General features: G+C 46.1%; 1 protein-coding gene across 1 annotated transcript in view; it reads left to right on the top strand.

Annotated features, from left to right (window-relative positions):
• LOC112108570 (coactosin-like protein) overlaps positions 1 to 12,425 on the top strand; it is a 33,472-nt gene that overhangs the window by 4,996 nt on the left and 16,051 nt on the right. Inside the window, exon 3 of the mRNA XM_024202757.3 lies at positions 10,138 to 10,295. Within this exon, the coding sequence (XP_024058525.1) occupies positions 10,138 to 10,295 (158 nt within the window). The remainder of the gene's footprint in view (positions 1 to 10,137; positions 10,296 to 12,425) is intronic.

The following is a 12,425-nucleotide window of genomic DNA, read 5'->3' as shown; positions in this document are numbered from 1 at the left end:
GGGAGTGAGGGACCGTCTGCCGAATTGCCACCGAATAGCTGGACGTGCCGCCCCTCTCCGGAGCGGCCGCCCCAAGCACCTGCTTGCCAGGCTGGTGCCTGGAGCCGGCCCTGGTTTGAGCCCTGCTGCACCCAATGTATCTTGTGAGGATTTGTTCCTCTGTATATTGTGGATGTACAAGTCCATTCTACGCCAGAGCTTTGCCTTAGATGGCCCTGCACATGGGACTTGCTCCTGAGCCTTATCCCAACCACGGGGTTATCTGCAGAAAAGCATAGCAGTAAACCCACCATTTTACCCCTTCCGCCTTATTCTGGGCTACTGAAACTACATGGGTGACATTTTCAAATAGGAAGAGGAAAACTGGGTGGGAAACTGACAGACTCACATTGGAAAAAACTGTTACTGCACATGTGTCATTTCCTTTGAGCATAGACCCAGGGCTGCTTAACTGGGTTCGCTAATATCTCACGGGCTTCCTCTCCATTAAACAAGGATTTCATTCCAGGCTTTTGATCTCCTTCATTTTCCAGAGATCGCTCTCCCTTGTGCCTGTGCCGGTGGCATGGATCCAGCCGTGGCATGAATTTGGCATTAAACACTTCATGCCATCAATACCCTTTTAGACAAAAAGCTGAGTTGTTGGATTCGGAGCCAGAAAGATAGAGAAGGGTTTGAAGGTTTGCTTGTTTTTTACAACAGGGTGGGAAGATCTGTTTTTATTTCAAACCCTAATAATTGGGGTTGTTGAATGCATGGCTGAGAAGAGTGGAGTGACCTTACCTGGGATCCTGGACTTAAAATAATCCCAGTCAGAAATACACAGTTAAGGTTTTGTAAATGTCAGTGATGCCAGACTAACTAATAGCTGAACTTATTTTGCTCTCCCCAATATTATTAAAGGAACAGAGAGGAACAGTCCATATTTGCAACAAAAAAAAATGTATGGCTACACTGCAGTTTATTAGAGTGGAGCTTTAGAAGTTCCTCCACCCCATTGAGAACCAAATGTTTACAACCATGACAAAAGAAGTAACTAGGTTGCTGTTAGGAAAGTCCCAGTACTGATAAATACCCGTCTTGACAGCATGAGATGGAAGAGCTATTCATGTGTCGGTACTGTGTAGTCAACATTAGGAGGAATTAAAACTCTTGGTATGGAATAGTTACGGCATAAAACATTTCTGGTTAGCATCAGCAGTGTCTGTGTTTGTGTGGGGGGGGGGGGGGGGGGGGGGGGGGGGGGGAATGGAACCAGCTCCTAAGATAGTGCGTAGTGCAACGCTCCTCATATAAAGGTGCAATCAGTAAGTAATAGAATTTAGTAGTTAAAAACTTAGGTCCAGTTTTATAGAGGCGCTTTGGTGCCTAAAGATATAGGTAGGTACCTGGGGAGACTTAGCAATGCACCAAAGCAGCTAAAGTGCCTAACTCACTTAGGTGCCTTTTATAAACCCCATTAGGTGTTGATTTGCATCTTTAGGCACCAAAATACCTTTGTAATTTTGGACTTTACAGGATATTGTTGATTCTTTCTCGTGCTCGTCTGAGTCCTTCCTTTGCCTGCTTTCCCCTTTAACATATATTTGAAGGGCAAACCTGTGAAAATTGATGATCCGTCCTTTATGGTAATTATTTTTGGGGAATTTCACATTGACTGTGCATTCCTGGCTGCAAAGCCACCTTGCTCCTCCCCCCCACTGCTGTGAAAAGCTCCTTGGAGGATCAGTTAAAGCAGCATCTGTTTGACAACCACTTCCCTATGGCCATCTGGAACTTTGTCTGCTTCCGCCATCCCAGTGTTGAACACAGGAACCGGTGGGGAAGGGGGTTAAGTCTCCTTTATGCTCACTGTATTCTGGAGCCTGTCAGGGGTCTGTCCGGTCCTTGGCATCAGAGCTGCCTCAGGACTGCTCTAATTTAAACTCTCTGCTTCCCATAGCTCAAAAGGTAGCCATAGCACAGTGTCCTGGGTCCACTTACAGTCCCTACATCATCACAATAGCCTGTTTCTACACCGTCATCAGTAGATCTCCAAGTGTTTCACAATCCCTAATGTATTTATTCTCACAATGCTTCTGTGAGGTAAGGAAACGTTGTTATCCCCTTTTTCCAGATAGGGAACTGAGGCCCAGAGAGGCTAAGTGACTTGGCCATGGTTACACAGGAAGTCCCTGCTGGAGCAGGGAATTAAACCCAGGTCTTCCCTGTCCTAAGCTAATGCTCTACCATTGGACCATCCTTCCCCTTACACTGGGCCGGCGCTTCCATTTAGGCGACCTAGGTGGTCGCCTAGGGCACCTGGATTTGGGGGGGTGGCATTTTGCCCCCCTCGGTGGCAATTCGGTGGTGGGGGGGTCCTTCCGCGCTCCGGGTCTTCGGCGGCAATTCTGCGGCGGGTCCTTCACTTGCTCCTGGACCCGCTGCTGAAGTGCCCCGAAGACCGGGAGCGCGGAAGGATACCCCCCCCCCCCGCCGCAGAATTGCCGACGACGACCAGGAGCGCGGAAGGACCCCCGCCTAGGGCGCCAAAAACCCTGGCGCCGCTTCTGCCCTTACACTAGGAGAGAAGCCAATAGAGGGCCACTGTGGCTGGTGGGGGTATTCCCCAAGGTCATTTATATCCCTTAAAGGTGCCTCAACCCTTTAATGCAACAGAAAATCAACCCCAATATTTGTTTCAATGGGATGTATCAACTCAAGATGCTAATGATGGAGCTGCATATGGATTTTGTGTAGAGGTTGGGGGAGGGGGAAGAGTCCACTGTTCACCATCTTGCAGAAATTTGAAACTTTCTTGGCTTTGGGAGGCTGCCGGGCATCACTTCCATGAAAATGTATCTGGAGATGTGCTCTCAGTCAGGCATGTAATAATTATAAGAAACAAAGCGGTTAGTTATGATACTGCTGGACTCTAGCTCATGCTCCTGACAACCCATCTGTTAACAAGTCATGAGGACTTTGGTCTTCTTCTCTCTGAACCACACGGAGGCTTGTGAGCATTTTGGTATTGACTTCGGTGAGACAAGTACTTAGCCCTTTCTTCACTGATGGGTGAGAGCAAAGGAACTCTGCTGTGGCTGATGGCTCATCAGTCTCATGAGCTCATGTCCTGGACCTAAGCACACTGGATACGTCAGGGATGGGCAACCTTTGGCATGTGGCCCACCAGGGTAAGCCCCCTGGCAGGTCGGGCTGGTTTGTTTACTTGCCGCGTCCACAGTTTCAGCTGATCGCGGCTCCCACGGTTCGCGGCTCCAGGCCAATGGGGACTGCCGGAAGCGGCGCGGGCCGAGGGACGTGCTGGCCACCACTTCCCGCAGCCCCCATTGGCCTGGAGCAGCAAACCGCGGCCAGTGGGAACCGCGATCCGCCGAACCTGCGGACGCGGCAAGTAAACAAACTGGCCCGGCCAACCAGGGGGCTTACACTGGCTGGCCACGTGCCGAAGGTTGCCGATCCCTGGGATCCGTGTTGGCTGGACATCAGAATGGATTATTGGCCTTGGTTACGTTTTGTCTTGTCTTTATAATCATGATGCTAAACATCAGTCTTTCTTTTAAAGAAGATTATAGGACCTGAGCCAAAGCCCATTGAAGTAAATGGAAAGACCTGTTGACTTCAATGGGCTTTTGATAAGGTTCCAAAGGCCTAAGCTTTACCAGGGACTGAGTGCTGCACAGGGGCTGGGCCCTCACCAGTGAGATGATGGGGATGGCTGTTCTAGGAGCATCTCATCCCAGGGGACTCCGAGCAGTGGTGTCTGCGTACTGAGGTTTAAGGGGTGAAGAATTGCAACCAGAGCCAGGTGTTTAAAAGAGAAAGCAGATGCTGGGCTTTTTCCCCCTGCCAAACTGGGCCCATGTCCCTTCCTTCCCCAGTGTCTCCTACACAGTCATGAGACAGCCCCAGTTCTGAGAGTTTCCTTATAATAAAATTTTAAAATGTCAGCTTGAGCAGTCTTCCTTCCTGTTGGTTAACCTTAGCTTAACATTCTAGCTTGCATGAGGGAGGGTCAAGAGGGGACAGAGCGTGCGTCCTGTTAGCAGGAAACCCAGTGGTCTGACATAAAACAACTAGAGGGCCCAAGATCTTTACCATGTGGCTCATTTCTTACAGCTTACCCATGACAGGCAGTAGATATCGGTTAACACTGACCAGGCATCTGGCATAAAATGGGCCTCCAAGGCCATGAGAAGGCAACTTCTGAGTCTGCAGTTTAATGCTAGTGTTCATATGCAACCAATGTTCTTTGGGACTAGAACCAGTATCTAGCTGTAAGAGTACTCGAAATTGGCACCATGTGAACTAAATTCCCTTTGGTTTTATTAGAAGACAGCCATACTATTACTTAGGGTTATACACATAATTCTTCCCCCAAAAGTTTCTAAAACATTTGCAGATGTGTCTTGTTATGCACGCAAAGAGCTGCATCCCATAAAAGTGGTATATAACTGGAATTAACATCCTACATATTGTCATGTTTGGGAGCTTCATTTTATTTTCTCCCAGTGTAGTTGGGTTGCTAGGGTAGGAAAAGTGGTGAGCTTTTCCTAGTTTTGTAGTTTTGTGTTGGTTTATTTATTTATTTTTTACCCTCAGCAAATTTATCACAAGTCAAAATATGTACATAGATTGAGTATCATTTAAGGGGGCAGGAGCTACAATTCTTGCTTCCTGTTTGGAGTAGAGGGGGGAAATCTTTGGTGGCCCAAAATGTTGGCAAGTGTTTGTCAGTGGTAGGCTTTGTGGAAAACACACAGAGGTAGAACTTCAGTGGTTGTAATAGCTGTAGCTCAGGGATCGGCAACCTTTGGCACGCGGTCCGCCAGGGTAAGCACCTGTCGCGTCCGCAGGTTCGGCCGATCGCAGCTCCCACTGGCCGCAGTTTGCCGCTCCAGGCCAATGGGGGCGTCGGAAAGTGGCGGCCAGCACATCCTTCGGCCCGTGCCACTTCCCGTGTGCCAAAGGTTGCGGATCCCTGCTGTAGCTCAACAATTCACACCATCTGAGGATCTTGCCTATAATATTCACAGCCTGAAGAGCAGAACTTGAGTTGTCCAGTTCTCATTAATATCATACGTGGCCATATCCGTTAACAGGATGTTAAAGATACGTCCTTGGAGGTTTATTTAAAGGTTGTTTCAATTAGCTATAAAAGTGGAGTAGATTTCCTCAGAGCATTTAGAAGAAAAATTCCTCAGAGCTAAGAGCAGTTTTAGTTCCTTGTAAACTCTCTCCTCGCCCTTTTTACTTTGTGCAACTACGGCAGTATACTCACATTGTGATGTCCTGGTAAAATGTAACAAGATGGTATGGCTGCTACAAAAAGTATAGGAAAAGGAATCTGTTAATCCAAGATTCAATTGAACACGTAATGAAAAATGTTGACTTTCTCCACATATGCCTCTTTCTTTGAGGATTAAGTAAGCCAATGTTTTCCAAGTAAAATATGAATAAAGCCAGATGGAAAGCAATAAGAACCAGGACACTTTTTTGAGGAAATCTGCCACGTTTTCTCTATAACTAGCTCTGTAGGGCCAAGGTATTCATAACACAAGGTATGTAAGGACAAAGCCTTCTGTCAGACTTTTCCTTGCAGTCCCTACGTACAGTAATGCTGGGTGAGTAAAGCTAGGAGTGGTGACCTTATCTAAGAATATGATTGGTTTTGCCAGTTTGTTACAGCAATGGGACTAATGTTGTTATAAGGATTTTTGCAGTTAATATACCTTTCTCGATTCTAGTCAGTTGCAGCTTTGTAGTCTGGTGGGGAAACTTTTTTTGTGTCAATTGTATTAAAATACTTGGGTGGATCAGAATAGATCCTGTCATCAAGGAAACCACTTGGGGTGGGGGAGGGGGAGAAACACTAACTACTGATAAGTAAGGAATGAACTTGGGAGAAGGAGATTAAGTGACCTTATTGTTGAGGTGTTCCTTGCATTATTACTTCATTATTTACATAGCGTCTACCCCACCCTTGGCATGTACAACTGTAAGGTAGACCTAGTAACCCTAATGCGCTCTGGTTGGAGCTTGTGAAATCTTCCCAACCGTAGCCATTGTCTGTGCTAGGTCCAGGTCTATGAATAATGCATTTATTTGCTTCAGGCTGTACTGATATTCAAGGGTTAGTGGTTAGGAAGATGGCTGCATGGAAGCAGGGCAAGATTCCCTCTTTCAGAGGGAATGTGCCATCTCTATTATAATTTGTTTAAAAAACACTGCAGACATCAACGTCCATCTTCTAAAGCCAATTTAAATGGTTCTTGGAGAGGGGGAGGAGGAAATTAAAGTGTCTTGGGTTTTTTCAGTTGGGGAGGGGGAGAGGACCAGCGTTAACTAAGGTTCTGACTACTTCTACATAAGAACAGCCATATTGCATCAGAGTAATGGTCCATCTAGCCCAGTATCCCGTCTCCTCACAGTGGCCAGTGCCATATGCTTCAGAGGGAATGAACAGACCAGTGCAATTTCAAGTGATCCATCCCCCGTTGTCCAGTCCCAGCTTCTATCAATTGGAGGTTTAGGGACACCTGGGGCATGGGGCTGCGTCCCTGACCATCTTGCTAATAGCCATGGATGGACCTATCACCCATGAATTTATCTAATTCTTTTTGAATCCAGTTACACTTTTGGCCTTCACAACATCCCCTGGCAATGAGTTCCACAGGTTGACTGCATTGTGTGAAGTACTACTTTCTTTTGTTTGGTCTAATGCAGAGAAATGAATTGGCAGGATAGCACTGGTTAACTCTGGAAGAGGAAATCATGAATATACAAGAACTTTAAGCTTGGATCCTGTTTCACTGACAATTTGTCACTGTGAACATGCTTCAGACTATTTGTGAAACTCAACCAATTCTGCTCAGGGATTCTGACTGCACACTCTGAACTCTGCCAGAAAGATCTGCTTCTTTTGTTGGCGAACTGTTGGCAATTATACCAGCTTTTTCTTCTATGTCTAACCTTTGCACTTCTTAAACACAATGAGTATGTCTACACAGCAATTAAACACCCACGGCTGGCTTGGGTCAGCTGGCTCGCGCTGCGGGGCTGTAAAATTGCGGTGTGGACGTCCAGGCTAGGATTGGAGTCTGGGCTCTCGAACCCTGGGACGGACGGGGGAGGGTCCCGTCTGAGCCCGCAGCAGCTGATGTGCGCCAGCCGCGGGTGTTCAGTTGCTGTGTAGATATACCCAGAGGCATTAAGTGACATTTGTTGGCTTTCAAAGGCTTCTTGCATTGGCTTTGGCACTTATTTTCTGTGGAGCAGGGGCAGGGGAAATGGTACAGAGCCTTTTATGTTTCTATAAGGCTCCTTGGTGATGCCCTAGAGCAATATATATGGTATACAGGAAAATTTTATTATGGATGTAGATGAGGGTGGTGTGAATTAACATTCGACTTCCCACTTGGCATCCTGGATGTCTCACATGGTGGTAGTTGGGACAGCATAGGAATAAAACATGCGGAATTGGTTACAGTAAACTTAAGTAGGACCAGGTGTAACCGGCTCCTTTTCCCAAAAGCAAGTGCTCTGATTCATGGTTCTTTCCTGTGTCATCTTGTTGCACTAAAAGGACACCAAGTGACCTATTAAACTGATGAAGCAGCTGTGATTAGGTGTATTCTGTGCTCGCTGGACTGTCCATCTGCTCTGCTTCTCTGGAAGATCAGGGCTGATGTAAGTTTCAGTATCTTGTGTGCTCACAAGAAAAGACTGGAAGGGGGTGGTACTATGTATGTGCCTGTGATTGCAAATGCACCCAACAGCTTGGGTTGGTGAATCACCCTGCAGAGAAGGAACGCAGAATCTGTCAGACTCCAGAGATGAGATGCTTGTACGCAGATGGTCACTAGTAAATAACCTTAGTTTTGGCCTAACAGAGCAGAAGGCAGGCCCTGAAACAAGGATTTATGGTGATCTTAAAATCTAGGGGCCTGATGCTCTGTTCTCTTCTGTCGGTGGAGGGGAATGAAAGAGGGCTCATCCTGGAAGTGGGTGCAGAAATGCCTCTGCTGCTGGCTACCCTTCTTAATGGCCATGTGCATTGAGTGAGTCACAGATGGTGGTGGAGGGAAGCTAGCCGGAGGGGGAGGGGGAGCAGCCATGCCCTGTGGCATGCTCCCTTCCTGACTCAGTGGACCGCCATCAGGAACTCCTAGGGATAGCTCATACAGCTAAACAACACTTCCATGGCCCTGTTGTGCCACTACCGGGGTTTATGCCTGGGCAGTACGACATGCTGCTGTGGAGAGGAGAGCAAGCCGCTCCAAAGATTCCAGGCTGGACCCACACGCTTGGTGTCCACTTTCCCCATACATCGGCAGGCTCCGAAGGTTGTGCCCATTCTTTCAGGCTGCAAACCCCTTCCCCTTGGCCAGAGACAATGTGCATACCAATCCTTTCAATCGGGAGTTAGGGAAGGTTCTAGAAGCTCTCCAGGGAAGCAGAGAGAGAGTGGCCGTTTTTTCTTGTGATTTTCCCCTCCCCCGCCCCCCTCCCCCCATGAGTCTTGCAGTACACATGGTGTGTCTTCTCAAAGCCCCAGCATCTGGAATTGTGAGAGTTGCGGCTGTAATTAATAAAGAAAATTAAGCTTCTAGTCTTCGTTCTCCAGCTTTTCTCTGCAGCCACGTGATGCCTAAAGGCTCTCAAACGAGAAGTTAAAAATGGACTCAATTTACTGTTTATAAATCTCATGGATTTTTAATCCAGTCGTGATTTTTGGGTGGCCTAACTGTTCATTTTTGAAACTTTGGGGTTGAAAACCTTGTTTTCCTTATTCCAGAAAAAGTGCCTTGTTCCATATTGTGGGGGGAAAAGTGTCTCTTTCTGTGATTCTTTGCCATGGCCAAGTGAAGGAGTGGAGGAAACAAAGGCGTTTCTATGAGACGCCTTTTGAAGTTCTTTCCCTCCTGTGGGTTTTTCAGCAGCAGGGAGTGATCTGTCTGCAGGTCATGTAGATCAGACACTTAACCAGAACATCCACAGGTCTCTGACTTTGGATTACTCTTAGCAGGGCAGCACCTTTGTAGATTAGCCCAATTTCGTTATGTGGATCTGCAGAAGTTTCAGGGACAGTAGGAAATAGTAATAAAGAGTTTGAGAGCTCTCAGTAGAGAGCACTGGTGGTCTAAATGTATCCAGCACGAGATACTGTGATAGGGCATAAGCGTAATCACTAACCCAGACCTTAAAGGATTAATGCAGCCACCAATTAACCCTGACACATTAATGGGAGCAGGGGAAATATGAAGGGTTGCCTGGGAACATCTCCCTGCGAGTTGGAGCCTGTCCACAGGTCTGTGTATGGAGACTGGTTGTAGTTGCTGTCTTTGTCTTGTTACGGCCCTGTGTTTTGTTATTGTTCTGTTTGGACTCTTTATAAGTTCCCCCTGGGAAGAAGGGATCACAACCGACTGAAGGCTGCCTGACTGTCTTATTTTGTGGGCTGGGAAATCAGCGCATCAGCCCACTGATGTGTCTAGCCCTCAGCAACTACTGGTCTTGGTTTTTGTTCAATGAGCTGTTTCTTTGGTCTATATGGTATGGTTCTTTTGGTTGTGTGCAGTGCAGTCACTGTTACATAACTTGTGGTCTTGACTAGTCTTTCTCATTGCTTATCCAATCAGGCTTGGGTGTGCAGCTGGTCATCCTGTCCTGCAAACTGCCTTGCACAGGTGGATTCCTACCTTCCCAGAGCAGCTTGCAGCATAGGGGCCAGTGATCAATGTCTTCGCTTTCCCGCATGCTGAAGACTAAATGCATCATCCAGGTCAGCTGTGTGGACTCGAAAGACCTGGCCAATTGAGAGTGTGTTCCTCGCTTCCAAACTTAACAACGTAGCAGCTGGCATGGTACAGCTGTGCCAGTCAGGTAACTCCTAGTCAGTGAGCGTGCAATAGCAAAAGGCAAATCTAACACGGGAAGAAGATATCCTACACATGTGCGTACATGTGTGTACACATCTTCTCTATTCTAATAGTGTTTATATTTTTATAAGTGTTGGTAATTCAGATCAGGAGACCACCTGGCTATGCTCAGAATCGACTACGACGAATTCTTTAGTGAGGTAATATTTTGTCTCCCTTCTAATGACTTCTCCTTTTTGTTTCTTTGTTTTTAAAGATGATATCAGGTTGTTTGGATTTGTCCGATTTACCACTGGGGATGCCATGAGCAAGCGAGTCAAGTTTGCCCTCATCACTTGGATCGGAGAGAACGTTAGCGGCCTGCAGAGAGCCAAAACCGGGACTGACAAAACTCTGGTCAAAGAAGTAGTACAGGTAATGCCACCTTTCTGACCTGCACTGCTTCTAGCCTTGAGAGCATGGGGTGGGAAGAGGGGAAATTTGGTCATCCTTAGAAAACGATTCTCTTTTTAAAGCTTTAACTTTTCACCCTCCTTACCGTCACCAAGACTCAATCTGCCCTTTGCGTGCTCAGTTAAAAATGAGCTCCTTTGGACTCTCAGCTGTCACCAATGCTTATGGCTGTAAGGAGAGCAACACAAGTCTGCATTCCAGTCCTTGCCTGGGTAAGCGTATCTCTTACCCCCTGTTCTTTCTCTGTCTGATATAAAAACAGCGTACTATTGAGGCATGTATTGCAGCGCACTGGTAGTTAAATTGGATAAAGAGAATAGGAAAGAGACTGCCGTGCTTATTGTTTCAGAGATTTTTATTTTATTTTAGACCATCAGAAGGCTCCAGGTTATCTCCCTCTGCAGAGACAATAGACTGGGCTTGCAATCGGTATTAATTAACGAGCAACTTTTAATAGTTAACTAGATTTGAATAGTTTCCTGTTTGGCATTGGGTGTAACAGGAACATGGAGATGTGTGTACTAAGCACACATCTCAGAAAGTTTCCCCAGTGGAATTTGTCTGTCCAAGCACAAAGTGTAATTTAACCATTTAGCGCAATAGGACATTCTGACACAGCGTTGTGTTCCCACAAAATTCAAGTTCAGTGGATCTTAGTAGACTTAAATCAAGGAGTAGGGGAACTTCAGCTGTTAGAGAACTGCATTGTGGAATGCTGTGACTAAAATATCCGATCCTCTCATCTAAAATAGATAGAAGCAGAGAGGGCACTGGATTGGGAGTCAGGAGACCGGGGTTCTATTCCCAGCTCTTCCACTGGCCTACAGAGTAATTCTGGGCAAGTCATGTCCCTGCTCCGTGCCTCAGTTTCCCCATCTGTAAAATGGGAATAATGATACTGACCTCCTTAGTAAAGGGCTTTGAAATCTATTGCTGAAAGCACTGTGTCAGAACTAGGTGTTAAAACAGTCTTAGGGTTTAAGGCAAGAAGGGACCACCAAAAATGTTCCTACCGCTGTTGTACGCAAGGGTATCCTAGCCAACAGCAGCACAACTATGACTGAATAGATTTACAGTTCAGCATTTGCTTCCGCTGAAGAAATGTTTATGGTGGGACCCATCTGATAAACAAGTTCCCTAAATGTACTGCCTCTTTCTGGTGCCTCAGAATACCCTTTCTCATTGAGCTGTCAGTACAGGCTGAATATTGAAAATCATAGAAGAGATCGGAAGGGACCTCAAACAGGTCATCTAGTCCAGTCCTCTGCACTCAGGGCAGAACTAAGTAATAACTAGACCATTCCTGACAGGTGTTTGTCCAACCTGTTCTTAAAAACCTCCAATGACTGAGATTCCACAACTTCCCTACGCAATTTGTTCCAGTGCTTAACTACCCTGACAGTTAGGAAGTTTTTAGCTAGAAGATCAAAGCTTTATGTCAAAGCCAAGAGTGGTTAACTCTCCAATAGCCTATTAAATCAAACAGGCTATTAAACAGGCAACCAATCAAGTTCAAATGACATGTAACAGGAAGTTATGGACTGTTGTATGGGTCAGTTGTCAGCATTATAGTTTTGCCTAATGTCCAGTCTAAACTGCCCTTGCTGCAATTTAAGCCCATTGCTTATTGTCCTATCCTCAGAGGTTAATGAGAACAGTTTTTCATCCTCCTCCTTGTAACAAGCTTGTCCCATAGTATGTCCCATAGTATTTGTCTACATTAAGAAATCTCTTTGAGAGCGGAGTGTGCAGGATGAAAGTGAAGGTCCCTTCCGTTTACTGTGTAATGTTTGTTGACTTAATGATTTTAACCTACAAATAACTCAAAAATGGGGCAGGCCTGCTGAAATTCAAACGCCTTCCTAGGAAATACCCATTTATTCTGCACTTCCCAACATGGGAACTACAGTGAAGGATTCATGCTGAAACAGAAGGTTTACCCCATCAATGGTAGTGATGAAGCAAAGCTTTATTAATATGAAGTAGCTGAAACTGTATAATTGTAGTTGAAGCAGAAATTATATAATGCTGACAACTGACCCATACAACAATCTGTAACTTCCTGTTACATATCATTTGAAACTTGATTGG

This window comes from Terrapene carolina, unplaced genomic scaffold, assembly GCF_002925995.2.
Source record: "Terrapene carolina triunguis isolate 2854851 unplaced genomic scaffold, T_m_triunguis-2.0 Scaffold33891, whole genome shotgun sequence".
NCBI classification, from domain to species: Eukaryota; Metazoa; Chordata; order Testudines; family Emydidae; genus Terrapene; species Terrapene triunguis.
This window is presented reverse-complemented; position numbering and strand designations above follow the sequence as displayed.